The sequence below is a fragment of the Agelaius phoeniceus genome, chromosome 5 (assembly GCF_051311805.1).
Source record: "Agelaius phoeniceus isolate bAgePho1 chromosome 5, bAgePho1.hap1, whole genome shotgun sequence".
Lineage (NCBI taxonomy): Eukaryota > Metazoa > Chordata > Aves > Passeriformes > Icteridae > Agelaius > Agelaius phoeniceus.
The window spans coordinates 5,516,276-5,543,202 of NC_135269.1; the positions used below are offsets into that span (position 1 = coordinate 5,516,276).

Genomic DNA, 26,927 nt, shown 5'->3' on the forward strand with positions numbered 1-26,927 from the left:
AATCCAGAGCCTGTATTTCTTGCTCTGCAAGATCCAGCACTGGCCAAACAGCAAAGACACGTGTGATCAGGTCACTGCTTTCCTGAATCCAAGAAACAGTTCATACCTGACATTTCTGAGAAAAAGCTGATATGTCTGTCCCATGGGGGGTTGCATGGCTTGCTTTTGACTGCTTGCCTGTTGTGTTTTGCTTGCAGGGTGACCATGTATGATTACCAGGCAATGTGCAAGGTGCCCTACCACCACCACAGCGGCGCCCGGCCCCTGCTCAGCGTACGTAGCTGTCACCATGCACCACCTCCCTGGCCAGGCTTCCTCCTGCAGGGCAGCTCCAACATTGCCCTAGAGACTTCAGGAGATGTTTGCTTTCAGGATGCCACTGTCCAAACTCACCTCAGGCAGATTCCTGAAGCTGTGGTGGCCACTGATGTTGGTTTTCAGTGTGGCACTCTGTTGCCATGTAGGATCTCACTGAAAATTGGAAGGACCAGGGAAAGAACAGGAGCTAAACTATGGCAGGTTCTCCTGGGAGCCAAGCAATCAGCTAGCAGCTGAAATGAACAGGAATGCTTTTACAGGGCATGGTTTTTATTCAGCTCAAGAAGGAGAGTTGCAGTGTCAGGGAACAGAGCATCTGAGGAAAACTGACAGTCATTGGGGAAGGATGAGTGAGCTTGGAGCAGGAGAGGGAGAATGCTGGTAGCCCAGGGAACAAACTAACAGAGTGAAGTACCCAAAAGCAACCTCTCTTTAGGCTGATACAAACTCATACTCCAATCCCACTCCACCTTCCTAACCTTGCCTCAGACAGGCAAAACAAAGTAACTACTCAACACTTAGGCCACTTCAAACTGCTTGACACAACCCTAAACAGGGATGTGTTCATTACTGTTATGATCCTTTGATACTGGAAGGAGTGCAGGAAGTACCCTTACAGTGTAACATTGTAATTTTTTTCCAGTAAAAGAATTTTCAACAAAATACTGCCTTTTAACCTTTTAACAACATTCTTAACAATAACACTTTATTTAATAATGTCTGGTTTGCAATGGCTATACTTGAGCTGGCTAGATAACATATGATTATTGTAGTGAAAATATTTGCTTGATTATATCCTCCAATCCTGATTACTGAAAGAAATGTCACAAACTATGAGCTGCCAAAAATGAGGTGAATTGGGAAGAAAATAAAAAGGAGAGCATTCAGCCTCCATCTCTCATCTTCCCCTCTTAGCAAAACCCTTGAAAAGGAAGAAATCAAGAAAAGCCAGTTTTTCATATATAGACATAAAAATCAGTCAAATTGCCAACCATCTCTACATTTTACTATTTTCTGATTTATTTTGCCTGAAGAGAAGTCATCAGTAATGGAACATTATCCTGCATCCCGTGACTGCCACATCTGTTTTGGGTTTGAGGACATGGGCATGATTATGAGAGGGGGAGATGAAAATTAGACGTGGTTGCCATGAGGAAAAGAAGCAGCACTATCCTCTGCAGATGAATTGTCCCTGGGATAATGCTGGATTTCCAATTTGTAGCTGAAAAGCAAGAAGATGATAGAAGTCATGCCATCTTGAGGAAAAGCTGGATGAAAGCACAGTTAAGCATAATCAATCAATGGCAGATAATACTAAATCCTGGGCAGTGCTGTCACTTGTCCCAGAAACACCACTTGCTCTCAGAACACAAAAGCATCCTAAACTGGTGCTGTCCCATTTAGCTGTGTTTCTCTCCTGCTCTGAGCTCTGAAGGTCATCCACACTGGAGAGAAATCATCAAGCAATTACATCTTCAAAGTCCTTCATACATTCCTGATAAACTCCCTGACCCTCATGGGGAGGGGGTGAGGAGGTATTATTAGTAGCAGGGCAGCTCTGCTGGCTTTTGATGTATTTTGAACATTTTCCAGTGATGCCCAGACCTTGTATTTCCAGCCTGTCTTCAAGAGCTCTGATCAGTGGAGGGACTTGGTCTAAAACGTGGGGTCCTGCATAACAATTATAAATTCTCTGACCAGCTCCTTATGGTATTTCTCATTTCTTCTTTTGTTCTCCAGCCAATTTATGCCTTTGTAGCTGCAGTGAAGTGGCTGATAAGTGATTTCCTCATGTGAGTACCAAAAGATGGGGGTGTTTGGGAGGCTCACACCAGGAGGGGCAAGAGCTGGGAAGCTGCAAGTGGAAGCCCCTGTGTAGGGCTTTGCTGTCAGCCTTCTCCTGACATTCAGCTCTGCACTGTGCTCCTGGGAGACAGAAAGCTATTACTATTGCCATTTTGAGAGGCAGAGGCCCACAGAGGGTCTGGGATTTACCTGAAATCACTCAGTACAAAGTGCCTGAGTCAGAAATAGGACTTGGGTCTCCTGGGGCTCTGTGCAGATCCTCGGTGCCGAGTGCTCTTGCCCGTGAGGAGCGAATGCACATCTTCCTCTCACAGGGGGACAAGGCTGAAGGCAGCAAGCCCAGCAGCTCAGGTCTGAGTGCCAGGCAAGGGGGGAGAGAGGGGAGGCTCTCCTCTGGGTTTGGGTTCACCTCAGACTCCTGGGGTGAATCAGAGTTCAAGCTCAAATTAGGATGGAAGTGCCACTGCTCAGCTTGCTGGGTGTGCAAAAGGGGAGATGTGGTAAAGGTCCGGCTCTGAGGGTTTTAGCCTGTTGGTACACAACAATTCCATGTAGTTACCTCCAAACAGCCAGAGTCTGGGCTTCTGATGGCCATCAAGCCTGCTCCTCGGGTGAGTCCCATAGTGGCTGAATCCCCTCCCAGCCTCAGGGGCTGCCATCCTTGTTCCTTCCTTCACTGACAAGCCCCTTGCACAGGAAAAAGCCCATTGAGATCTTCCACAGTACAGATCCCACAATACAGAGCTACATTCTAGCATGTGGAGAGGGAAAAAAAAAATTTAAAAATCTAAAAAATCAGACTTGCACTGCCAGAAATTTGTAGTAAACATTTTTGAACTGATACTCACTGGGCGACAGGGCCATCTCCCTGACACCTGCATCCTTCCAGGCTGCTGAAAAAGCATCCTCTGTTCTTGCTCTTTTGACAGCTTCCTTTTGGAGTTTAACATGAGTAGCTTCTGGCACTCAGACAACTTGGCAGATGGTGAGTACACAAGAGTCCAGCCACCCCATAGCACGTGAGCGTTGCAGCCACTGGTGACAGAAGAAACTGTACAGGGAAGCCTGGCCTTGTGCAAGGAGCCTGCCCTCTGCCCCACACCCCTTCCTCCACAGACACTGGAATGCAGCTTCCATCCCATCATCTCCCCCCATTTCCACCCCCATTCCAGGCTGCCACAGCACCAGGGTGGTCAGGGTGAGGTGTGTGCTGCTCAGAGCACTCTGCTTGCTCCCCTCAGGGTAATTTGCTGAGAAGAGGGGAGACACTTCTTTCTGAGGAGCCCTGCCCTATATGCAGTGGGATGAGAGGCCATCAGCTGCAAAAAACCAGTTGGAAGTCCTTCCTTCCAGCCTGCTACAGGACAGGACAGAGCAGGGGTGGAACAGCAGGCGCTCCAGAGCCTAGCAGAGGTCCCAGGAAGCCAGACAGAAACCTCAGAGTTCAATAACACACTGAGGGTCTTCTCTTACCCACTAGAGCTGCTCTGGAAGAGAGAAGATGATGGCACATGGTATTGCACAGCACCAGAGGGCTGTGTCTGGCTTGAAATACAGTGACCTGTCCTGCAGCTGAAGTGCTGCCTGCTGAAAACACCCCAGGAATCTCTGCAGTCCCATCCCAGCCCCTGCAGGCAGGGGGGATGGTAATGGCCCCGAGGAGACTCAGAGGGGAAGGGGAGGTGTGTTCTGCACAGCCAAGTAGGGGCTGTAATTAGTCTTGCTAATAACTGATCACTAGTGGTGCCTTTAGTGGAGACAGTGGTATCTTCCATGCCAGCTGTGGGGCTGGGTCCTTCTGCACTGAATTCTCCTGGCATAATGGGGAAACAGTCATTTTTTGAAAGCAAAATTCCCCTCTAGAGAGAAGAGGTCTGTGGGGGCTGTTTAGGTCCCACTCTCCTCCAAAGAGGTGGCAGTAGAAGCTCAGCTGTCCCCTCAGCAGCCCTGGCTGCTGTTTAACACCCATCAGGGTAGCAGGAGTGGCCCCATGCAGAAATTGGTGAGGAAGAGTCAGATGAGCAGGTGCAGTACTCATGGCAGTTCAGGAGAGACTGCTCATTCCGGGGAACAGGCAGGTGTGGCATTCCTGCTGTGCATGTTCTCTGCCTGATTTAGTCTGTGCTTGAGGAGAGCAAAAAGGGAGGGGGGATGTCACTGCTGTCCTGCTCATCACCGTTTCCTTTTGTGCTTCCTTCATCTCTTGCCCACATCACCTCCATGACTGCTGTGTGCAAATTCCTGTCTCCATGTCATTGCCATCCTGTCAATCTGTCACCTGTCTCCATCATCACTGTGCGTCTGTGTGTCATGGGACTTCTCCAGCCAAGGCTGTCTTCCATCACTGTAAGTAGAACCACCTAATAGTTAAAAAAAAAATAGATTTAACTAGAAATTCCTAGGCTAGGAAAGACTTTTTTCCACCCTTTGTACAGTGGGGGACTTGCAGAAAGGCGTGACAAGGCCAAGGCAGAGCCTGGCTCTGTTTCCTGCTCTGCAAAGAAGAGATGCTGTTGCTCATTTAGCTGGCTGAGCTGGTGATTGAAGGTCTGTCACTGAGAAGTTGATAAAAGAAGGAACATATGAGTCTCCTGAGGAGCTGCAGTCACAGACAGCATCATCACTCATTGCTCTGGGCTGGCTGAGCCTGTGGCCCCTGTTCCATGGCATGTCCTTCACCGTGGTTCCCAGCTGGCCCATTCTTTTCAGCTGCTATTCCCAAACCAAAGACCAACCTGTGCCTTCTTGCAGGAGAAAATACACAGGTCTTGTAGACTGTAGTTATTAAGAAGTAACTTAAGTCTTCTTTTCCACACACCATGGCTTAGCTCCTTCTGATAAATCCCAGCCCAGCTCTGGGATAATGCAGGAGGACTTTCAAGTGGTTCAACTGATAACTCATAAATCCGCTCCTACAGGCGAGTTAGAAATTCCTCCAAGACAGAGTCCAGACTGTGGCTGTGTTTGTATCTCCCTGCTTCCATATCTAGCTTGTGTTTGCCAATTTGCTCTCTGCCCAGCAAGACATATGTGTGAGACAGAGATGGAGAAATAGAGACAGTTGGAATGTGTCTGACTGGATGGAGAAGAGGAAGAGCAGGAGAGGGTGTCTGCAGATGAAAAAAAAAGAGTGTCCATGTGTGTGGGGGAGTAGCAGGGTGGAAGAATGCTATTGGGGCTGGAAGAAATGGATTGCACATGTTGTTAAGAAGGGGCTGTAGATTTTTGCCAGAGATGTTAACATTTTCTTGACTGCACGCCAAGGCTGGTGTATGCGAAAAATATGAAGCGAAGGAGACATTTTGTGAGAGAGAAATTGAGCACACACATTTTTTCCGGGTTATGTGCAGAGGAATTAACGATCAGGGATCTAATGCTCTCCCTTGCCTGACTGTGTACCTCTGGCTCTGCAGCACTGAGCCTATTTCTGCTTCCCAAGTTCTCTTGTTTTTTGGGAAGGTGAGACTTGCTGTTGGAATATGGGCGTGATGTATTCAGACTGCACTCATCATACAAATCTGCTTTTCAGAGGTGCTGAGAAGATATGTTTGCTGCCACAGATTTTTCTCTGCTCTCAGCATCTCAGTTTCTCTCTGTGTTTATAAGGGCTTCTGCTTTTATGGACATCAGCACAGGTCTGAAAGCTTTTAATTAAGCCAAAAATACTTCCAGCCAAGGCATGCAGCCTAGAAAGAACTATTTCTAGAATTCCATAGATCATAAAAGTTTCTTTTTTTTTTTTTTTACTCCATGGTAATGTACTCAGAAGATATTTTACAAGATAATTGGTTAAATTCTATGTTTTATATTGGTAACTAAGTGGCAGATTTTGTCACATGTCCCAGAGTAAATCCTCTGACTTGAGTGCATGATTTATGCTGGTGGGAAAGAGTTCACAATCTGGGCTCTGTAGTTCATAACAAGGCACAGCAACTGCCTTTGCTGCTCAGAAGGATTGGTTGCCAAATGTCTGACAAAAGTCTTTCTGGAAGTGCAGATGGTAGCAATGACAGCCTGGAATTAACTCACTCTTTGCTATAAAGTTTGCAATTTGTTATCAGCTCCTCTGGCTGTTTACTAATCCCTGACCAGCAGACTCTGAGGCTGCTGATAACATTTTGATGTCCAGTATGTGCATGCAGAGGCTCAGCCTGAGCCTTTTGCTGATGATGTACATGCTACTGGGCTTCTCTGAGCCTCTCAATGCTGCTGCAGCTGCATTGCTTCCCAGCAAATTAAGTGTCAGTAGGCTTAAGCATAATCTCTGTCATAGGTCTTGTCTCTGTGCAGGAGTTAGATTTTAAAGCAGTTTCTTTTCATTAAGCTTGTGCCAAAAAAAAAAAAACAAAAAAAACCAAAAACAAACAAAAACCCAAAAAAGCCTTAAAGTCTGTGCAGGCCACTTCTGCCAGTTTAAAAATACACCTTGGTGCTGGCCACGTTTATCCTGGGTGTGGTTCATGCAGGCTCTTTAATTGACTTTTCCCTTGCAGGGCCTGGTTCTCCAAGCCCACCATGACAGCCCTCATCCAACACTGGCTGAGGCTGAGAAGCCTCAGATCAATTTCCATTCTGCATTTTCCAAGCTGATGGTCTCATCCACCCCTCCCTGCACCCTGTCCTTCACACCACTGTCCTTTCTGTTGCTTGAACTCCATCTGCTTTGATGGTGTTATAACAGGAAGCTAGTAAAGTATATGACATTATCCTAGGTAAAGGATATGATATTATAACAGGAGCTAGTAAAGGATGTCACTCTTTACCAGGGACAGGGGGAAAATGAGGTCCTGATGTGTCAGGGCTCTTTGCCACTCATGACACGAGCCATATGTTAAATTCTTGCAAGCAGTTTGCCCCAACTTTATGAGGTCACCTTTGTGATCATCACAGTGATTACTCTGAGCAAGACCTGCACAGTCCACTGCCAACAGCTGTGCTGCAGGGGCAGTGCTGTAAATGCAGGGCAGCTCAACAGGACAGTGGTGGCTGTGGCTCAGGGATCAATGTGTGGACTTGCCACAAGCATGTCCCCAAGAAGGGCTGTCCAGCCTGGCCACCTGCTTCAGGGTTTGGAGCTGCTTTCCCAGCCCCCAGTACAGTGAATTAAGGCTGAAAGAAATGCTGCTCTGTTTCTCACACTCCTTTAGTCTTAGTTTGGGGACTTTCCTGGCCAGAATACACTTACCAGCCCTGCAGCTGCTCAGAGCCAGAAAGTGTTTGCAGCTTCTCTCCTTACAGCATAAATGGGGATATTCTGCATGCCCCATCAGAAGTGTCTGAAATTCACCTCAAAAACAGGGTGTTCTGCTCATCCCAGATCTCCTCAGGGCTGTCATTCCCTGGCACAGGTCCTAGTCAGAGGCATTTTCCATCAGCAGAAATGGGAGAAGAGGCTTTTCCCTGCCTCTGCAGCGTGGGGTTTGCATAGAGGGACAAGGAATGGTGGCAGAGCACAGCCAGACAGCTCCTGGCTGGTGGCAGAGGTGCTGCCGGCCCCTGGAATGACAAGTTGGGTTGATTAATTCAGTGTGAATCCAGGGTGAATACAGAACGAGGCATTGTGCTGCAGTCAGGCTCTGTGTGCTTTGAATCTGTGCAAAATGAACCTCACCATGTCACCAAAAGGTGGGTCCATAGTCTGGGAGGATTGAAGCCTCCCGTGTGCTGCTTTTTGAGACTTCTGAAGAAAAGCACAAAGTACAATTACCAGAGACTCTGCACTGCAGGGAGGGGTTGGAGTGCCCATCATATTCATCTGGGCAAGGCATTAGAGGCAAGATTGGGCTGCAGTTCCTGGCTCTTAATGGATGTCTTGTGTTGCTGGATTGCCATGGTGGAGAGAAAAATCAGAGGAAATCATGCAGTTTTTCCCTCTCTCGTGTAATCCACGTTGTTCAGACGGCAGGCTCTGCGGGGAGGTGCCCGCTCCGGCAGTGCAGTGCCGGGGGAGAGGAGACCATTGCTCTCAGCAGTCAGTGAGGGCTCTACAGTGATGCAAATCACCCGTCCAATCACAGATGCCCTCTCGATGCCTCTCACCACACATTTGCTGATTAAAACCCGGGCTGCTGCATTTTTCTATAAATCCTCATCGCTTCTGCTGCAAGGGATAAACTGGGTGTCCTCCAGGTGAGGAGGGCCCCGTTCCCTGCTGGTCCTCCCAGGAGCCCTGCCCGTGGTGCTGTGTGGGTGGAAGGCTGCAAAGTGAGGCTTTGTGCTCAGCCCCAAAGCTGATGTAGAAACCATTTCTTGTGCTTGCTGCAGCCACCTCTGCCCTAGCAACAAAGCTTCGTATTTCCATCAGCAGCAGTCCCCTGTGTCCTGCACAGGCAGGAGCTGGCTTTGCTACCTCCAACTGCAGAAAATAATTGCCAGAAGGGCCCAAGGCAGTAGTTTCAGGCAAGACAGATTTTGCTGAACTCCTAGAAAGAATTCTCTCGCTTCTTGAGGGAGGCTTAGTGAGGTGGTTCAGCTCCCCCTCATCCCCAAATTAGTTTGGGAGTCCTGCAGGGTGTGACTGATGAGTGATGGAGCAGCTGCTCCCCCCAGGAGCCAGAGCTGTTCATTAGCTGGCTCTCTGCTGGTCCTGAGAGCTGTTATCTGTTTCCCTGTGGTCTCAGGCCAGATCTGTTTGCTGGTGGTGGTTTCTTCTTAACATGACACGTATTGAGCCCCTCCAATTTCCTGCTGTGGGCTCGCTGTGAAATGTCAGTGGGCTCAGGAGGGATCAGCAGCTGATGGGAGCTCAGCCCTGGGCACAGGCACACAGGGAGAGGCCCAGGCACAGCTTTCAGTGTTTAAAAACTGCATGAACCGGGGCTGGCTTAGGCAGGAGGGATTCCACAGTCACGGCTGGTTCAGCAGGGCCCCCGAGCTCCTTTGAGCACAGGGCGGTACCTGTGCCCGATGTCCCTGCCTGCCTGGCCAGGGGGTCCGTGGGTGCCGTGGCCCCTGCGGGCCCTCGGCTGCAGTTCGGGCACGGCAGGGTCCGGGCTCGCTGCGCTGGCGATGTGGCGATGTTGGAGGCACTTTCGCATAGGCTGGTTTTCCCACACCACCTAGCGGGAGCAGGCATCACTGCCCGGCTGCTCCCTGCAGCATCTCCTTCCCCTTCTTCTGCTCCCGGCCACCTTGGGAGGGTCGCTGCTGCTCCAAAGTCCATCCCCAAGTCTGGGGTGTTCCCGTTCAGCGCGGGCAGGTCCCGTGTGCCCCTCACATGTGTCCTTGTCTCGTTCCCCGCAGCTCACAAGCACAAGAAGCACGACACGCTGCAGCCCTGCGACACCGAGTACCCCGTGTTCGTCTACGAGCCCGCCATCAAGGAGACCAACGGGCTCATCGACTGCGGAGACTGCCAAAAGTAAGAGCCACAGCTTCCCTTCCAGCTGGGGACCTTGTCCCGGGGCTGCCGGGGGTGACAGCAGCATCAGAAGGGTCACAGCCACCGCGGCAGCCACAGCTCTGGCCACAGAGAGAGGTGAAGAGAGCAGGGTACTGATTCTTAACAGTAAAAAAGTGTTAGTAAGCAGAGGTGGCTGGAGAACAAAGAGAACAGCATTTAAATATATGTATCTTGCCATAGCAAAGATTTCAGAAAGGAACTTGTTCTGTTCTTTCACGTTTCTGGCAAAGAACTTCTTAGAAAGTTTTCCCTTTTTGCGATACTTTTAGCTTTCCTTTTCTTCTTTTTTTAAATTCATTTTTCCCCCTTTCCTGTATTTCTATAGAAACAAAAAAAGCACCAAAACAACAACAACAACAAAAAAAAAACCCACAAAAAAAAAAAAAAACAAAAAACAAAACAAAAAGGAAAAAAAAACAAAACCACAAAAAAACCCAAACAAACAAACCAGGGATGTGGGAAAAAATAAGTGTTAGACTGAAAGAGCTGAAAACAAGAGTCCACTTTTTTATCACCCATTTTCATTGTAAGTGAATGGACAGTCAAAAGTAACAGGAAAGTCATTATGAAAAGGGGCTGTTGTCAGTGGTTGCTCTGTGCCATCAGCAATCACGTGTCAAAAGGTGACAAAAAGATTAATTTCCATTGATCCAGCTTTTCCAAACAGATCTGACTGGAATTGCTTCTTAAAAAAACCCCCAAAACAATTCTACCTAGTCTTCAGTATTGGATCAACTGCAGCTTAGAAAAACAGCCTCCACTGGCTCTAGGAAAACCAGAGCCTTGCCAAACATTGCTTCAGAAGAGATTGCAGATTTAATGATAACAACATATTCTATTAATCTCTGGGCAGATCCAGAGGAACTGAGTGACTCTTTGGGTCACAGATCTCTGCTGCAAACAAAGCCTGGGAGCTGCCCCTCCCCTGCTGGAGGCAGCACCTCAGCAGTGCTGGATGGAGCAGCAGGGGCTGTGTCCTGCTTGGCTCCTTTGAAGTTACAGCCTCTGGTGCATCTTGGGCATTTTTTATCCAGGTATTTGGGTGAAACACCCCCTCACCCCTGCCACAGGCTGTGTGGAGCATTAGCCAGGGCCTGGCATGCAGGCATTCCTGATGACATTCCACAAGCTCCTGGTGGAACAGGGCTAGGCTGGGTGCTCCATCCTGGGCAGAAACACTGGCTTGTGGATGGATGCATGGGACATCTCTGTCCTGCTGGCTGAACCTGTGCATGGGCTGAAGGCTGCTTGCCAAAGCTCCCGGGGCACTCATTAGTCAGGGAGCACTAATGACATGGTCAGCTGCTGTGTGTGGCATTCAGCACCTTTAGAAGGGGACACACAAATCCCTGGAGGCTGGAAGGCAGCAAGGCCAGGTGAATAACCAGGGACACTGGGCACTGCTCCAGCACAGTCAGCTTGGCCAGTGCAGCGGGCACATCCCCACAAGGCTGTATTTCTATTCCAGAAGCCCTGCCACCAGTGCAGGCATGCAGAGCCTGGTGTCCCCAGCCTTCCCTGTGCCCAGTGGCTCCAGGACATGCTGGCTCCCTGCCTAACCCCAGTTGGTCAGTCCCATCACACCAGTGTAGCCCACAGTGTTACTGGGTTCCTCTATTTCTCTCTCCAGTAACGTGAAATTTAGCACAACTCTGCTCCTCCCAGCACCACAGAATAGAGACACCCTTGCACTGTACAAGCACACACACAATTAAATAGGCACTGACAAATATACATTAAATAGGCACTGACATACCTCTGGGTGAAGCCAGGCTCTGCTCAGGTGTCATCTGCTGTGATGTGCTGCCCCATCTAGGGAGGGCTTGTCTTGGTTTTGGCTGGTTGGTGGGTTCTTGGGTTGATTTTGACTTCTGTGACTAGCAGGGAGCTATAGATTTGAGACGGTTCAGTGCCAAAAAGGAGGCCAAAAAGGAGTGCAAATGACACCTCTCCCTGGTCTGCTCACTGGTCTTTCCTGCTTTCTGCTGGCACTCTGTTTCCAGTGATCTCTGTTTTATTTCAATTTCTTTGCTGTGGTTCAGGCAATGCCAGGGCTGCTGCTCTAGGCTGAAGAGTTTTGTGCTTTGTTTTCACTTTTCACCTTGCTCTGTGCTTTTTCTCACCTGCTCTTCCCTTGCAGGATGTTTGTGGCACAGCAGATCATCAGCAGTAACCTCCTGCTCCTCATCACCGACACTGTCTGCGATTGCAGCGTCTTCTCACCCGTCCCAATGGATGCAAAAGAAGTCAAATATATCCTTCCATGCACAGCAGGGATGCAGGGCTCCACGGGCCCCGTCATCTCCGTGTTTGCCAGGGTGGAAAATGTCCTTCTGCTGCCATTGCCGTGGGGGTGGAGAGCACGACGTGGCTTGGAGAGGTCTCCAGCCCGTGCGGGGTGTCCCACCCTTCCCTCGTCCTCCTGGGTGGCGCAGTTCCACCCGGGCAGACTTTTGGGGGCCCCGAGGGTGTGCGTGGCATCCATGCCCTGCCCTGCCGGTCCTTAACAGCCCCGCACACAACGCCTCGGTGAAGTGCGAGCGGATGCGCTCCCAGAAGCTGCGCCGGCGGCCGGACTCGTGCCACGCCTTCCACCCTGAGGTATCCCGGGACAGCGGGACAGGGAGGGACAGCTGGCGGCTGGGTGCCCAAAACGCTCCAGTGTCTCCTCTCGCAGCCTTGCATGGGGTGTGTCACTGCTGGCCGGAGCCAGACACAGCCGTGAAGCCCCGAGGGAGCTCCTAGCAGGATTTCCTAGCGGGATTTCACCTCTGTACCACCTGGGCAGGGCTTGAGCTCGGAAACCACAGGGTCGGGAGCAAGCGCACACACACACACACACACACACACACCCTGCTCGGAGGCGGGAGCCATGTGGCTTCCTAGCCCACGGAGGGCTATGTGGCCAACAGGGATAAACCAGTCCCTTCCTTGGCTCCTGGGGTGCTCTCCCGGCCACAGGCATTGCTCCCTCTTCCAAAGGCGACAGGCAGGCTTGGCAGCAGGGAACCTGACCCCTTGTCTCCCATCTCGCAGGAAAATGCCCAGGACTGCGGCGGCGCCGCTGGGATCTCCGTGTGTCCGGCGCTGCTGCTCCTGCCCCTGGTGCTGCTGCTGCGGTGACGCTGCCCGCGATGCGCCGCAGGCGGCGGGACCCGGCGGGACAGAGCCGTGCATGGGGTCCCCTTCTGGGACACCCTCCGCCACTTCCCGAGGTGTCCTTCACCACGAGGTCCAGCACGCTGGGAGCTGCTGCTCCTCGGAAGGCCGTGGCTAAAGGAGATGCGAGCACAGCATCTGGCACAGCAGCTGCTGAGCGGCTCCTCCCAGACACCGCTCACAGCCGGGGATGCTGCGATCATCATGGAGAGCATTCCTCATCAGCCTGCCTCCCACGGAGGGGCAGAGCTGGCTCTAGGAGAGCAGGAGGGGCAGGGACACCACCTGCCTGTCCCTCAGGGCGAGCCACCGGGATTTGGAGCGCCCGGCTCTGGAAGCGGCCTGTCCTGTTCTCGGGGGTGGGGCACGGCACCAAAGCCTCACCTGGGCTGGGCAGTGGGAGGCAGCACAGCTCAGCTGGAGAGCTGCAGCCACGCCAGCTCTGCCAAGGAGGCCTCTCCTAACACTGCTGGAGCAGCATCCAGGTATCCAGGTTCTTGTCTGCATGTGGACTTACCTCTGGAAAGGGATTTTGTATGAGCCACCACAAGAGACTTACCTGCTCTCCTCATTGCAGAAGCAGCCAAGAAACAGGCACTTTTCCCCTGGGAGCAGCTGCCCTTGGTTGTGCCCTGCCCTGGGCCTGGCATTCCCAGCTGGTGGGCACAGGCCATTTCTCACAGAGCTTTATGGACAATGGGTGGGAAGAACCCATTTTTCTTTTTTTTTTTTTCTTTTTTATGAACTGTTCCATACCATCTCATTAAAAACAAATATATGGCATATTCTACATAGACACCATAACTTCAGCATGGTTGGTGGGCATCACAGCCCTACACAAATCCCAGAAACCCATGGGGACAGGGTGTGGCTGGAGGGACTGCAAACACAGCTCTGGTGGCCCCAGGGCAGCACTGCCCGAAGGCTGAGCCTGTCCCTGGTCACTTTGGGAGTGTCCTGCACCCCTCCAGGCCCCCTGTGTGCTTGTCACAGCAAGATGTCACCTCCTTCAGGACACAGGCCCTCCTTGCTGGCTGCCTGACGAGCAGCTCTGCCCACTCGTGCCCTGCCACGTGCCTGCCATGGCAGCTGCAGGCTCCTCTCAGGGCCACCATGTCACCCACTGCCACTGCCACCACTGCCAGGCTGGACTCCTGGGCAGCTGCTGCACAGAGCAGCTGGATGGGAAAGGGCTTCATGCTCACAGCAGCTCTGTCCCTGCCCTGCACATCAGGCACCCACAAGTGCATTCCAGGCATGTCCTTCTTGCCACTCGTGTCACCTGACACTAAGGGGACAGGATCAGTCCCAGCCAGGTCCTGGCAGGCACCTTCCAGGACCTTAGAGCTGCCCTGTGGGGTTTTGCCTGGCTGGAGGCACTGTTACAGCAAAGAGGAGCCACTGCAGTACTGGAAGTAAAACTGGAGGTGGAGAGAAGGTTCCAGGCTTCAGAGGCAGTGACTTTATCAGAGCCAGCAGCAGCCAGGGAAGGTGAAGGCAGGACAGAGGGAGAAGGGGCGGCTGTCAAGGCCGAGGAACTGCTCAGAGATGGAGAAGCCCCTGGCTCAGGGCACCCCAGGCTGGCACAGCTCCCCCAGCCCCACGTGCCTGCCCCTGGTGCCTTTCGGGGATGACCTCCCTGTCAGAAAGGATTAGCAGCCCCATGTCCACTGAGCTTAAACAGAACATGAAAATGCACATTGCTCTGCTCTGGATGAGCCATGCTGGGCTTCAGGTGCACCAATCCACAATAAACAGGGTCCTGCAGGGATACCTGCACTGAGAGAGAACATGAGAGCTGTACCTGGCTTGGGTGGCTCAAGGAGTTTTTCCACAGGTGCTAACAGCAGGGAATGGACAGGGGTGAGAACTGGATTATTTCTTAAACTGACAAATAGAAGCAAAGGTTTGCCTGACCCAAACCTGAGCACACACCAGGAACAGCTTTCTGGGTTTTGGATTTTTTTTTTTTTTTTTTTTTTTTTTTTAAGCAAAGCAGACCATAATCAAACCTACCCAAATCTGGGCTCCAGCACAGGGTTAAGCAAATTCTATTTCATGCTCTGACAGAGACAGTGACTCACAGCCCTTTCAGCAAGAGAAAGATCCCCAGGAAGAGCAGCTGCCTTAGCTTCCAACTTCCTCAACCATGTGCTGGCCACAGCAGATGAAAATAGGTCAGCAAAAGCAAACAGTGAGCAGGGGCCAGAGCATCCAACCAGCAGCATAGCAGCTGTGAGAGGAGCCCTCTCCACTTCCAGCTGAGCAGCATCCTGCTGCCATCCTGATCCCAGAAATCCCAGCTGTCCCTCCTGTGCCATCCACCCTGTGAGCACACAAAGCAGACACAGAGGCAGCAGGGTTTGTTCTGTTAGGGAAGATGCAATGGGAGAAAATTCCCGAGTGGGAATCTGTTCTGCAGACAGAGTTGTCCATCAGACCCACACCTCACTGCTGCACACAGCAGGGGCTTCACAAGCCCCAGTCCTGCAGCTGATTTCCTCACAGGCAGGGGGCAGGGAGCTGAATTCTCTCTGTGACACTCCTCCCAGGCTTCACAAACACTGCACTGCAGGCTGAGGTAAGTCTGGCTCTCCCCCAAGCACTGTGGTGGGCAGGGACACACACCTTGCACAGCATCACACACACACAGACACACAGCCATGAATCCTCCCTGAATCATGGCTGGGGCACAGCAGGCTGCTGGCTACACCTGCAAGTGTGGCCACACGGGGATGACTTCATCCTACAAAATAGTGGGGAAATCAGTGGGATTTGCAGCAGCTGTTTGCACAAAAGGAGGCTGGCCTGAGTTGGCTTAGACTTAGCAAGGGACTGGCACATGCCAGGCTGGGCAGAGCAGGAGCCACACACAGCCCAGGTGTGTTAAGAGGTGTGTGGGGTGTGAGTGCCCATCTCTGGCACAGGGAAGGACCAGTACCACAGTTCTGCTCGGTTTCATGCACACCTCAGGCTCCTCAGAGGATTTTCCAGAATGCTTTTTCTGCTGAGAGAGCCCAGTGGCACTGCCAGCACAGAAACCCTGGGCTCTCACAAGCCTCTGCTTGCAGGGGAGGGGGGCTCAGGGCAGCCTCAGCAGCAGGTACTTCTGTGCAAAGCAGATGCTCCTAAGGAAGCAGAGAAGGAGCATCAAACACCCGTGTGCCAAACACCAGCTGGGCCCTCTGAGGGGGGATTGCTGCTCCTGTCCCCTGGGGCACTGGGGAGTCCCTCCATCCCTCTGCCTGCCCTTGACAGGGGCCTTTTCACCTCCTGTCACTCGGCCAGCACTGTCACTGCCCTGTGACATCAGTCACAGCCACAGCACTCGGGGATGGCCCCACTCGGACACCACCGAGCATGTTTCTGCTGTAAATACCCACAGGAAATGTCATCAGCCCCTCCTGCTCTGCTTGCTGCTGCTGCTGCTGCCTCAAATTTTGGGAGCCCTGGCACCCTGCCTTTCCCCAGGCAGGCCCTGCTGGCAGCAGAGGAGGGCTGGGCACTGAGCCCTCTCTTTAGACCTGTTTGGCTCTGCAGGGCCAGGCAGCTGCTGCTGTCCTTCCCACCAGTGCCACAGGGAGCAGAGGGATGTGCATGGCTCCAGGAAAAGCTGTGGGATGGTGGCTGGAGCTGCACCAAGGGTTGGCCTCTCACAGGCAGCAGGAAAGGGACAGGGAAGCCCCCACACCCCCACACCAGGGATTGTGGCCAAAGCCCCCGGCTGCTCTTGCTTGTGTGTCCCAGCCAGCAGGGACCTTCTCTAGCCCTGGCAGCAGGGGCTGGAGCCTGCTGTCACCTCCTCCTGCCAGGCCCTGAGGGACAGAAGATCACTTTCCAAGCTGGCAGGAGGCTCCCTGGCAGAGGCAGCAGTCCCAGGCTGGCTGTCCCTGCAGGATGAGGGAGCTGGGCCAGGGCCAGGGCAGAGCCCCGGGCTGGCCGTGTGGCCAGGAGCCAGCAGGGAGGTGGTGGCAGTGCCACTCCCTCCCAGGAGGGCTGGCTGCCTGTGCCAGCAGCAGATGCCACCCCACAGCCCATCTGGCAGTGCCAGCCCTGCAGCCTGGCCACAGCCACGGAGAAAACCTGGGATTGGGGGAGCCCAGCTCCAGCCAGCACCAACAAGCCCCAGGACACAGGCAGGGGTTGGGCAGGGTTGGAGGTGAGAGCAAAGGCAGCCCCTGGAACTGCTGGGGTGGCATTTGCCTCTCTAAAGGAAACACAGCATTGCTCTGGGAACACAGCCAGGCCAGTGATTCTCCCATCTCTTTTACAACCAGACCAGCTCCGTTTTTAAGCTGCAAAGAGACTCTGTGCTTAGAGGTGCCACTACAGAGGTGAAGCTGCTACTGAATAAGATCATGGCCAATCCCCAGTGCAAGCATCTCCCTGCCCAGCACTACCAATGCTTCTGTAGTTTACACATGAATTTTACTGGAGAAAGGCAAAGGTGAAGCTTCTGGAAACGCCAGAAAATTCATCACTATGACAGTGGTGAGACACTGGAAGAGGTTGCCCAGAGAAGCTGTTGGTGCCCCATCTGTGGAAGCGTTCAAGGCCAGGTTGGACGTGGCTCTGAGCAGCCTGGTCTGGTTGGAAAGGCGTCCCTGTCCATGGCAGAGGGGTTGGAACCATCTGATCTTTAAGGTCCCTTCCAGCCCAAACCCTTCTGTGACTCTGTGATAAGATCCAGCAGGCAAATCAGCTCCGTGCAGGAGTGCTGGGCTCCCATCCCGCCATCCCTGCCCAAGGCACCAACCTTCAGTGGTGAACAAGGAACTGCTTACACTGCAAGGCTCTCACAGCAGCTGCCCAGGGCACTTCTCCTTCACTGCTCCTTGTCCAAACAGCTGGAGATGAGCAGGTGAGACATTCTCCATGCTGCCATGCACTCAAGGCCAGTATTCCTTCTTCAAGAGCAATATGCACCTAGGAATTACCACATACACTCTCCAAGGAATCCATCTTTTTAAGCAACTTCATTCAAACCACACTAGTGCTCTGCACTCCTGGAAATCAGCCCAGAGAATTTCAGGCATTCCAGGCAGATACAGCAGCACTGTTTGGTTCAAACAAGTTGCTTGATGCCACACAGGAGGCAGGGGTGTAAAAAAAAAAAAGAGAAAGGGAGAAAGAACTCAATTTTGCAAGGAAGCCTTTTGTAGCTTCAACTAAACCAGTCAGCTCTTCCATCCTAATCATTCACTTCATTTATTTCTCTAGAAAGTTGGGCAGTGGCTCAGACACTCACCTTGGTTGCAGCACTTTAATCCATACTCAGGTACTTGGCAATGAATGAAGCAAGTCGTTCTCAGAAGAGGGCAGAGCAAGGGCACAACTACACACAGAAGAGGTGGGACATGCAATTGTATCCTGCCCAGCCAACTTTTAAGTATCACTCTGCTTCCTGGAAACAGAATAAACCCAATTCATATTCAAATGTGGCAGGTACTTTTAGTGTAATTTGTGTGAAATCTGATACCAACATTCTCCACGTTCCTTGAATTTGCTGTTCATTAAAATAATAATAAAAATGGTAATAATAATAATCCATCCAGAGACATCCATCAAGCTGTCCAGGTCATGAACAGGAGCTGTCTCTGTTACAAGCCACTGCAGAACACTCACCTTGAGTGAAGGAACTAACAAAAAGCCCAGCTCAGCTGTGGGCACCCAGAGCTGCTGTGAGCCAAGACAAGAGCAGGATTAGGTGTTATCTTTCCAGGGAGTTCCCAGACACTAGGAGCTGACAGCCAAGGGACAGCAGAAGGCCCCCGTGGGCACAGGCTGTTCTGGCCACCACCAGCCCCTCTCATGCCAGCCCCTAAGCCCTCACACCAGGAGGAGATGATCAATCCTCTACACACATACAGGATAGGAGGCATTTCCTCTACACCAGGAATTTTACGTCCAAGCCTCCTGAACTTATCTCAACTCACCTAAAATTTTGCCCACAACCACCAAAGTCTCCAGCAATGCCCCCTCTTCCCCCCAGCCCTCGTGCCCACACGGTGCAGAAAGACCCAGACCAGACAATAATCAATTTGGTTCTTTTATTAGCAGAAGTTAAGAATACAGCAAGTAATAAGATCCCATCTTATATGGAACCATCACCAGAGTCCCCAGCCATCAAAACCCCAGAATGTGCTTCATTGCTTCCAACAGTAAGCAATTGTTAAAAAGAAATATACTGAACAAGGCCACTATTTAATGGGGAAGGAAAGAAGCTGTAGGTCCTAACTATTCTATGGCAATAACCTGCACACAGAGCAAGCAAGCCTCTGACTGCTGAGAGTAAGGCATTCAGGTGCCAACCTGGGAAGAGTTCTCAGCAAAAGCTACAGAAAAGTGCACAGCTAGGTTGTTTTTATTGGAACACACGAACTTCTTGAACAGAGAGACTGGGTTAAGAATAGCAGGTGGAGTACTGTGTTTTTGTAATAGTTCTGTGCTGTGTAGGACCAGGTTACAATCACCCTTGGAGGAGTGAACGTGGGATGATCCAGGATGGAGGCTGCTGCTTCTGCTGGTACTGTTCAGAGGTATCCCAAAGCACCTTCAGCCAGCTCTGATTCTGATATGTACCACACCTGGCTCAGACACCAGCACACTTCCTCCAGCACCTCCCCAGCCAGTGCTGTTAGCCCTTACATCCAAGGTAATACTGCCCTTTCCTTCCTTTAAATACCACAGACCTGGGATACACCACTGCCAGCCCTACAGGCATCCAGGGTCAGGATCCTACTGAGAACACATCCCTCTACACTTGCAGGCTGCTGCAGCACCTCCTTCTGCAGCTGACCTTGCTCTCAGAGCCTTCACTCCACTCCAGGGCTGAAACCTTAATGCCCATTCAGCTTTAGGAGGGCATTCTGCTCCTACCTGACTCCACAAGACAAAGCAACTCCCCAAAACACACTGACATCCAGGGGATGGGAAGATCTTTGCAATCCATCTCTTTCCCTTGAAAAATGAAAACTGAAACTTGAGGGAATCTAAAAAAAAAAATCCCAAAACCCAACAACAACAACAAAAAACCACCCCACACAACAACCAACCACCCTTTACCTTCCTTCCCTGTGAAATACTGCACGGTATGAGCTGTTTAACTCATCTGTGAGAGAGGTAATTGCTCTGAATTTCCAGCTAAAGCCTCCAAGCAATACCTGTGCCATAACAAACAAAATGTTCAAGTTTCACCTTACGACTCCAAAGATTCTCCTTCAGTCTGGCTTCTGACTGGGCTCCAAAGCTCAAGCTACATCAATTACACAGGAGAAGGGTATTTGCCTCCCCTTATATAGGAGGTGTGTCTGCACCACAGCAATCCAGCTGAACTCTCAGGTTTAGGCTTAAGAAATACCAGCAGTCCCATTGCTAAAGCACAGATGGAAAGCAGACCTAAGGACCAAAAAAAATTATTAAAAAAAAATAGGGATCTATTCCTCCCTAAAAGAAAAACCTGCAAACTGCCTTGGCATATGGAGCCTGACACACAGGATGGTGATGTGCCTGAGGTCTGCAGTGCCTGTCAACTCCAAGTCCTGGAGCACACAGCTTCCTCTTTCCAGTCCACCTTAACCCCACCTCTGTTTCCCCTCACATGCTCAACGATCTCCTGACAAGCCCATGACCACCATCCCTCAGAGCAAACGAAGCAGGCTTGCAAATGGCAACCATCCTCTCCCTGGGGGCCTCTGGCTTGGGCAGGCACTGATGGAGTTGGACTGTTTGCCATTTCACATGCAGTTATCCCACCATGCTCCAGTTCCTGCGATGAGACCCAAACCAACCAACTGTAGGATCCACGATCCCAAACCTCGCAGTGCACACGGGCTGGGAATGCAGCTGGCTCCCCACTGGGGCAGGGAGCAGATGCACCTTTCCAGGCTCTGGAGCAAATCCATGTGCTCACACTGTGACCTGGATGACACCATGACTGATCCAGCCTTCACAACACTCCTGTGCATGTCCTGAACCTACTCCAGGTGCTGGCCAGGACCCCACATTGCCCAGGGCATGCTGGCCACTAGGAAAATCGACAGGGCCAGCGAGCTTCACTCCTGGGAATTTTACCTGGTCCTCCTGCAATTGTTTATTTTGTGCAAAATTGAAACAGTGTGTGGTACTTGCATGTTGCATTCTTTACAAAAACCCTTTCCCCCCACCCATTGTTTAAAACATTTATATAAATTTTATTTAAACAGAAAGTTAGAAATCTTATTTACATTTTGTTTTTCTCCCAAAAGAGCATCTAAAATCAACGCCCAAACCCTCCGAGAGGATATAAATTTAACCTTGACTTTTTTTTCTTTTTTTTTTAAAAAAAAGGAAACTGCTAAGCTATCCCTCCCCAATTCTACAAATAAATATGGCATTGAACAGAAGCCGATTTGGAAAGGGTCCTCTGTAGCTCAATCTGTAGATCCCAAGAATAAATTAGGTTTGCAGAATTTCCTGGTCTTCAAATTGATTTATTCCATTGCTTGAGGTATAGAATTTTATCTTGGTTAGTCAGAATCCCCATGAAGCTCCATGCCTCATCAGCTGAAACTTGGATTCTTCTTAGGTATTCCTGTTGCCAAGCCCGGCTGCTCGGCCCGTGCCGGCGGCGGGCTCTCCTCGTTTGGTTCTGCCCCGGGGCTGCAGGCGGCTCCTACTGCATCCCCTCCTCCTCTGTGCAGCCCCCTCCGACTGTGAAGCGGAACTCCTGCAGGTTGGAGACCCCGTGGAAGTGCACGAAGGCGCCAGCCACGACAAACACGTGGAACAGCTGGTGGGAGTGGAACTGCGGAGGGAAACAGCCGGCTTCAGCTGGGGCTCCACCCGGCCCCCCGGAGCCACCTTCAGCTGAGGTACACAGTGACACCGAGCAGTGCCAGGAGCTGCACAGCTCTCCAGGCTGTGTGTTAAACCCACCCCTCTCTGCTATCTTCAGCAAAATCTTCCAATTCTCTGCACACACACGTCCCCTCTGCACTTCAGAGTCAACTGAACCAGCTGGTCAATCTAAAAGTTTCTTTCCTTACATCTTCTTCAGGTATTTCTCCTCCAGTCTCCATGATTCTATCCCTCATATCAATTTCCCCCACTCATATCAGTTTCCCCCACCCACCCACTTGTTCACCCCACTATCCCTTCTCCCTCTGCTATCTTTAGCAAAATAATCGAATTCTCTGCACACACACGTCCCCCCCTTCACCTCAGAGTCATCTGAACCAAAAAAACGTGCTAAAGAGCTGCTCTAAGTCATCTTTGCAAAGGGACAAGGAGAATTTCAGAACCTTAGGCAAAAGGCTTAAGCAGGATGCTTTCAAAATTAGTTTCTCCACAAGACACACTGGTGGTTTATGGACAAAAATGGCCCTCTCATACAGATAACAGGTACAAACTGCTCTGGTCAGAGGCTTAAGTTTTACCAAGTGGATTCTGCATGCTGGTATTTTATTTTTCTACCACAGAGAAACAGAACAGACAAACGTGATATTGTATTAAAACCTAGAAACAACTGGATGTTCTGAATGAATGCCCAGGATGTCACTGATTGGAATAGAGCAGAATGAAAACTGTGAGAGAGCCACATGACAAAGCATGCCCTTGTCTGAGGGAAGCCATACCAACATGGATAATGCTCCTGAAATATTCCTACAAATGTGTATTTGCAGGCTTCAGGGGAAGCTTGGAAAAGAGTTGGTGGAGCTTAGCTCATTATAGTAACAAACCAACCAAGCAAACTGGTGCAGGTCTCATCTCACTTCTACTCTTTCTTAGGGATCTTAAACTATCCTAAGTGCAAGGACAGTGGCCTTCCAAAGGTCTGCTTCCCCTCATCTCTACTCTTGCTCCACCCAGCTTCTTTGCTTACATCTTCCTCAGGTATTTCTCTCTCCAGTCTCTTCTTTCCCTCATACCACGTTTCCCCCACTCATTCACTTGCTCACCCCACTATCCCTTCTTCTGGGTGAAAGATCCCCCCAAACCCTACCATCTCTGTCTAGCATTTTCACTGGCTGTACAAGATGAGGAGCCAGACATGGGGAAGATCCCAGAGAACACACTGAACATCAATGAAATGACCACGTACTGCTCTGCACAGAAGCAAGGTAAAGATGTGTCTTTGCAGGATCCTCAACACACACAGACACCCACAAAAATGTTTGCAGTTCCTTTCCCATCTGTTAAAGCAATCCAGAAATGTACTGAGGGGAATCTTCACACCAGCAGCTACCTCAGACCAGCCAGGTTGTGCCAACTTGGGAAGAGAGGCACCAGCTAGGCCAGGCTCAGAGAGCCCAGAGTCATTTGGCCCCTCCCTGAAGACCTACTGCTTCTGGTGCAGTAAGAAAACATTGACACAACATCCTTCAGGCTCAAGGGGGACCAGCTTTCAGCTTGGTCTCCTCCTCACCAGTGCCTCAGCAGACTCACCCAGATGTCACACTTGCCAGGGAAGAATCTCTCCGGGATGCGGGCGGCATAGAGCGCAGCACCAGTGATGTACAGGCATGCCATGAGTGCCAGCCAGCCTATCTGCCCCATGGTGGCTGCTTTCAGGAGCCCCTCAGAGATGACAAAGTGCAGAGTGGGAATTACCCCACTAAGACCCAGACCTAGAAATACTCCTGGGAGGCAAAGAAAATGCGGGAGAGTCAGGTTTGAAGGCAGTGGTGGCAAAGGGAGACAATGAAAACACAAAAGCTACGGGAGGAAAACTCAGCATAGGCCAAAGCAGCAGAGGGGTGACAGCTCTTGAAGCTGCAGGTCCCCAGAAGAGATTTATTGGAGAGGAAGCTAAAGAATGCACAACTTCCTTCATATACCAGAAGCTACTCAGTTACATGTCTCAGCAGATAGCTGGAATATTTAATTTACTGATTGTTCCTGCCAGCTCCAATGTAGGCGAGGCCAGTTCCTGCTCTCGGCCTGTAGAGGGAACTGAGACCACACAGACCGAGCCTCACTTCACCACAACGCTCAAGAGCAAGACAAGGAGACACAACAAAGAGACTGTTTATCGTATGCTGCACGAGTACTCCTAGCAAACAGAAAAGCAGCATCTGTGCTCATCTGATCTGCCATACAAGAGAACACTGATTATTTGTTTAGATTTTAGCAGCAAGGACAGAAAACTTGTAAAAACAGTGGGCATGGGGGGAATATTCATGTCCTGTACAGAGATTTTAAGTTTGGAAAGCTGAATGTTCTGAAGGCACCCAAACCTGTCCAGGAAATCTAGATTTACTGTAGACAGCATGTGCAGGTTAAGAAACAAGAAATATTACTATTCAACCCAGCTGTGTGCACATTCCATAGCTGCCCCCTAAAGCTCTCTTTCTTCCTACCTCAAAATGTGAACCCAAATCTGGTTTTGTTCTTTTGATGATGTGAAGAGAAAAACAGTCTTTATCTTAACTCTGTGTTTTATCCAGGCAAATCATTCACATTAATTCAATGATTTGCTAGTGTCTGAGTCTAGTGTTAAAAAGAAAAGCACAAGCACGACAGGTACACATACACACCCCAAGCAGTCAGTCGTTTTTTGAGAACAAAGTTGCTACATGCAGCTAGAAATCCTTTGCACCACCTTTCCCACTCCATGTGTTACTGTCCCTTTCAGGAATGCACTTCCAGGACTTGCACCAGCCCTTATCTGTGCATCCAGCTGGGTACAATAAATGCTGAAAGAAAGCCCACCAAGCTCCCAGTTCAAGAATATTAGGTCTATAAAATTAAACTCCCTTAAGTCTTCCCAAGGTGGTTTTTCCAGGTGGCAAGCAGGAAGCAGGAAAGGCAGTCAAGAAGCAAAGCAGTTAATTTCAGGTCTTACCTGCCCTTACACCCCGGTATTCAGGGGTGGCAAACATGTCCCATTGTGAGACAATTATGGCTGCAATGCCCAGGACACAAATCACAATCAAGTAGATGAAGCAAGGCTGAGGGTTGCAATAGAAGGAGTAGTACAGCCATGGTACAAAGCTGCCCATTATGAGGAGTGCAATGCCGGAATAATCCAGCCTAGAAGAAAACAAAAATCAGCGTCGTAAGAAGTGTGAATCTTTGGAAATCCTCACACCTACACACACTCTTCTTTAGTAGAGCAACTGTCTACTTCTCACTGCAACTAAATTATTCTCAGGTAAGGTCCTGACAGCAACTCTTCCACCTACAGTAATGGATTACCTGACAGACAGCCAGGAAGGCCATTTTTGAGACAGACATCAGCAATGCCTTCAGCAGCCTTTAGACCAAAGCTTTGTGAGGAAAACTCACATTTTCATTTCAGATGAGGAAAAAAGCAGTGCAAGAGCCCTCTGAAGACAGGGCACACAGTATGTTCTGAGAACACAGCCAACTTCAGTATCTGACAAGTAAGAGTTAAGTGGGCATCAGCTTCAGTGACCACAGTGGAATAATGCTGCAATTTTTCAACCACGCTGTTTTTTTGTGCACCCATGTAAAAAAGGAAATCCCCAGCCACTGCTTTTTACCACACCCTGACAAAATACCCCTGCAAAAGCTGAAGGAGGTAATTTTTCAGTACGGGACTTTAACTGCTGGGCTTCTTTAGAGGTGGTCTTGCAGATTACAGAATCCTGGTTGAGTAGTTTTAGGAAATATCAGATATTCAGCAGCCAGCCAAAAAAAGAACATGCAGCAAAACCAAAAGACCAAGACATCTTGGTACACACTGAGGAACTGTCTTACATGAGTTTCAGGTTCAAAGTCAGAACAGCTGAAATGACAAGAAGTAACGGTTGCACTAAAAATTCAAAGTCCTGCAACTGAGCTCAAGGCATATTACTTACAGCAGCAAGATGCAAGCACATGCCTGCCAAACAGCAGAAAATGATGGAGTTTTAAGACTCAAATGACAGCACAAAAACTCATGTTGAAACAAACTATAATTAGATGAAGCTGCATTAAATCTCTGCTCAACTCTGTTCCAAAGTACATGCAGTCATGAAATGAACAACTCCCACACTGGGGCTCCAGGCACAAATCCCAGCCCTGTTTTCCCACCTGTTTCCTATTTGGCCTGCCCTGTTCTCAAGGCACTTACTTGGAGAAGAGCCGGGAAACACCTTCTGAGTGGCAATAAACTGTGTGGAAGAGCCATGAGAAGGAGAGGCAGAGAATGGCTCCCAAGAAGAACAAGCCAACGACCACCTTCTCCTGCACGGGTGCTACGAAGGACATGTTTGGCCGGAACATGTAGAAGATTCCCAGACAAAGGAAGAACACACATCCTGGAAAGCAGCAAGGCAGAGAGGTGTCAAGCTCATCAAGCTCATGCATTCTGAAAGCTTTTCTTGCTACAAGCATCACTTCTTCCCCTCAAGGCTCTCACAACTCGGAGAAGCTGCAACTTAAGCGTGTTCCTGTGGCAATCCCAATTAACACCTACACACTTGGGAAAAGAAGGATCTAACAGTAATTTATTGATTAGGAAATGTTTAATGCATTTGTTTGTATAGTATGCCATAATTAAGCAAGTCCAATCCAATTCTGATGGGATAAAATTAGGAGAGGGATACCAAGCTGCTAATTTAACAGGTTACTGGTGGAATGATAATGCTGACAGACCTTTCTATCTTGCTCTCATTTCTTTGAGAGCAACGAAACCATTGGATGAGATTAAGGATTAGTACCTAGGAGATGAGTCCAGATGTTGCCAGTCTCTGTGTGTATTCTGAAGATGCTCTTGAAGCAGGCCCGGAAGGAAGGCATGGGTGGTCTGTGGCCATGCAGCAGGTAGTCATTGTCCTTCAGCCAGTCGGGCAGAACATCGTGGGGAATCACTCTCCATCTGCCCTCCCACACCTGGGGGATACAAGAGTTCCGTGAAATGCAGGCACTGGAGCTCCTCCAGTGCATGGAAACAGTCAGAAAACCCATATTAGTACAAGTGCTGGAGTTAACCTGTGAGTACAGTAAACAGAGGAGAGTTGATGGAGCATCTCTGGGGAAAAGGTTTTACACTTGAAATGTCATGCTAAAGTCACTGTTCCCAGTTCAAAACTGCACCATTATGAACTGCACCAGCAGAGAAAGAAATACTTCAGCATTCCACTGGACAGGAAGGCCATTGGGTGTTTTTACTGCTGATGAAGAGAAAATATTTAATTTACTTCCACGTTCTGTTATTTTACAGGCCACCTTCTCCATTTAATTGAAGAAGCCTTACACCTAGTTCTCTCCAGTAAATAAATAAGCCTGTTCCTCCACCACAAGCCAATCTGACTGT

The 26,927-nt window shown here is 50.2% G+C and overlaps 2 protein-coding genes and 1 pseudogene across 7 annotated transcripts in view; 1 reads left to right on the forward strand and 2 right to left on the reverse strand.

The window, feature by feature from the left end:
* CACNA2D4 (calcium voltage-gated channel auxiliary subunit alpha2delta 4) overlaps positions 1–14,691 on the forward strand; it is a 121,429-nt gene extending 106,738 nt beyond the window's left edge. Inside the window, exons 32-39 of the mRNA XM_077178189.1 lie at positions 198–273; positions 2,059–2,111; positions 3,054–3,109; positions 4,450–4,470; positions 9,367–9,484; positions 11,667–11,779; positions 12,045–12,127; positions 12,563–14,691. Coding sequence (XP_077034304.1) covers positions 198–273; positions 2,059–2,111; positions 3,054–3,109; positions 4,450–4,470; positions 9,367–9,484; positions 11,667–11,779; positions 12,045–12,127; positions 12,563–12,649 — 607 coding nt within the window. The 3' untranslated portion in view covers positions 12,650–14,691. The remainder of the gene's footprint in view (positions 1–197; positions 274–2,058; positions 2,112–3,053; positions 3,110–4,449; positions 4,471–9,366; positions 9,485–11,666; positions 11,780–12,044; positions 12,128–12,562) is intronic.
* Positions 1,008–5,962, reverse strand: LOC129119421 (uncharacterized; annotated as a pseudogene). Its single transcript, XR_013182262.1, has 2 exons — positions 2,973–5,962; positions 1,008–2,875 (listed from the first exon to the last, which is right to left on the reverse strand). The product of XR_013182262.1 is annotated as an uncharacterized LOC129119421 (transcript).
* A 4,030-nt stretch (positions 14,692–18,721) lies between the features above and the next one.
* ADIPOR2 (adiponectin receptor 2) overlaps positions 18,722–26,927 on the reverse strand; it is a 44,988-nt gene continuing 36,782 nt past the window's right edge. For all 5 annotated transcript variants that reach the window (XM_054631957.2, XM_054631956.2, XM_054631960.2 and 2 more), the window contains exons 4-8: positions 26,332–26,503; positions 25,743–25,929; positions 24,510–24,697; positions 23,111–23,304; positions 18,722–21,470 (exon numbers count right to left, since the gene is read on the reverse strand). In XM_054631957.2, coding sequence (XP_054487932.1) covers positions 21,339–21,470; positions 23,111–23,304; positions 24,510–24,697; positions 25,743–25,929; positions 26,332–26,503 — 873 coding nt within the window. In that variant the 3' untranslated portion in view covers positions 18,722–21,338. The remainder of the gene's footprint in view (positions 21,471–23,110; positions 23,305–24,509; positions 24,698–25,742; positions 25,930–26,331; positions 26,504–26,927) is intronic.